At 56.0% G+C, this 1,400-nt stretch overlaps 1 protein-coding gene across 1 annotated transcript, besides 2 other annotated features; it reads left to right on the top strand.

Moving 5' to 3' along the window:
• Positions 1–1,400: a sequence feature (areas not merged during assembly with more than two copies in the genome that could not be assigned to a particular haplotype).
• Positions 740–796: a microsatellite.
• Tc00.1047053439245.10 (mucin TcMUCII, putative) lies at positions 943–1,400 on the top strand (the record flags this gene model as incomplete). The annotated part of the gene is made up of 1 exon (XM_797208.1): positions 943–1,400. A coding segment is annotated over one exon (458 nt), but the record flags the coding sequence as incomplete, so codon positions are not given.

Raw genomic sequence — 1,400 nt, 5'->3', positions numbered from 1 at the left:
CGGCGGATTGACGTCTTCCCGCTCAATCTGCGGCGAAGTGCGCTCGTCCGTCCACAGTATGACGGCACACGCCCGACGTGCTCGGCCTGGCGTTCCGATAGTGGGAGAGGGCCTAAAATGCGGATGCCGCAATGGCTCCGCCGTATTCTTAGCAGGCATCTTGCGCACAGGTCTCCACCGAAGTTGCCAAGCACGCCAGCAGGCAAGACACGCAGGAAGCACAAACGCGGGTACTCGAGATGGACCAGGCCCTTCCGCCACCGCCTCATCACAGACGCCACGTGCTGCTGATCCCCGACGGAACACAGTAGACTCTGCCTCATCCACTGTGGTAATGCCCCCGTCGTTGGGAATAAGGACTGCGAATGTTTGGGACCGCCTCAGCCCGCGATACGGCCCGTTTGCGACGGAACGCTTTCCAATTTTGTACGGACGGCCCTTGCGCTACTCACTCATTCCGGCACGACAAAAACAATATATAAAGTTATTTTGTGATAAATATTGGCTGCGCTTCCCGTGGACCAACAATCCACGTGGTGTGCGGGGATCTCTCCTTTTTAATTGTTACTTTGCTTTTGTGTTGCTGTGTGCGCTGCACCTTCTTGTGTGTGTGCGTACTCTTTGTGAGGGGTGCCGACACGACGGACCGCTCTCGCCGTATGTGCATGCGGTGGAGCCTTGTGTGCCGCTCCTGTTTGCTTCTCCCTCTTCCATCTGTGTGTTGGTGTTGCGGCAGGGCTGTGTGTGTGTGTGCCTGCTGCCGTGGGTTGGAGTGTGTGTGTGTGCGTGGTGTGCGGCGTACGGTGCATGCCTGGCTGCTGCCCTCTCCTCATGTGGTGTGCCCTCTCTGTGTGTTTCTGCCGCACCTCTCGTCTCCCCTGTTGCTCTCCATGTCCCACACTGTGCAGATCAGCTCCACACCACTGAGCGACCACACTCACGATGATGACGTGCCGTCTGCTGTGCGCCCTGTTGGTGCTCGCCCTGTGCTGTTGCCTGTCCGTGTGTGCGACAGCAAGTGAAATTAAACTTCAACAAGAGGCCGATTTGCCGGCCACTGACTCACAAGCGCAGGAAAAGCTTGGTGAGGTACGGGATTCAAGTACGGATGCTGATGCATTACTGAAAGGAAATGCGGCATCCGGAATAGGACAGAATGCAAATGGGGAGCCCTCCAGTAAATCAGAACCATCAGTTCCGAAGTTGAATGCGTTAGGGGTGGAAAGTCCGAAGGGCGTTCAGGATCAGGCACGTGCTGGGGTCACCAAGACGGCAAAACAAGGAAAAGTAAAGCCCCTTAATCCAGAAGCAACAGGCAAATCCGGTGAGCAGCAGTCAACAAGTGTGAATGCCATAATGAAGGTATCAGGTAGCGATATCACTGCCCGCACCACGACAAA

This window comes from Trypanosoma cruzi, genomic scaffold (assembly GCF_000209065.1).
Source record: "Trypanosoma cruzi strain CL Brener 1047053517137 genomic scaffold, whole genome shotgun sequence".
NCBI classification, from domain to species: domain Eukaryota; phylum Euglenozoa; class Kinetoplastea; order Trypanosomatida; family Trypanosomatidae; genus Trypanosoma; species Trypanosoma cruzi.
Note: the sequence above shows the minus strand (reverse complement) of the source record. Positions and strands in the feature narration are given on the sequence as shown.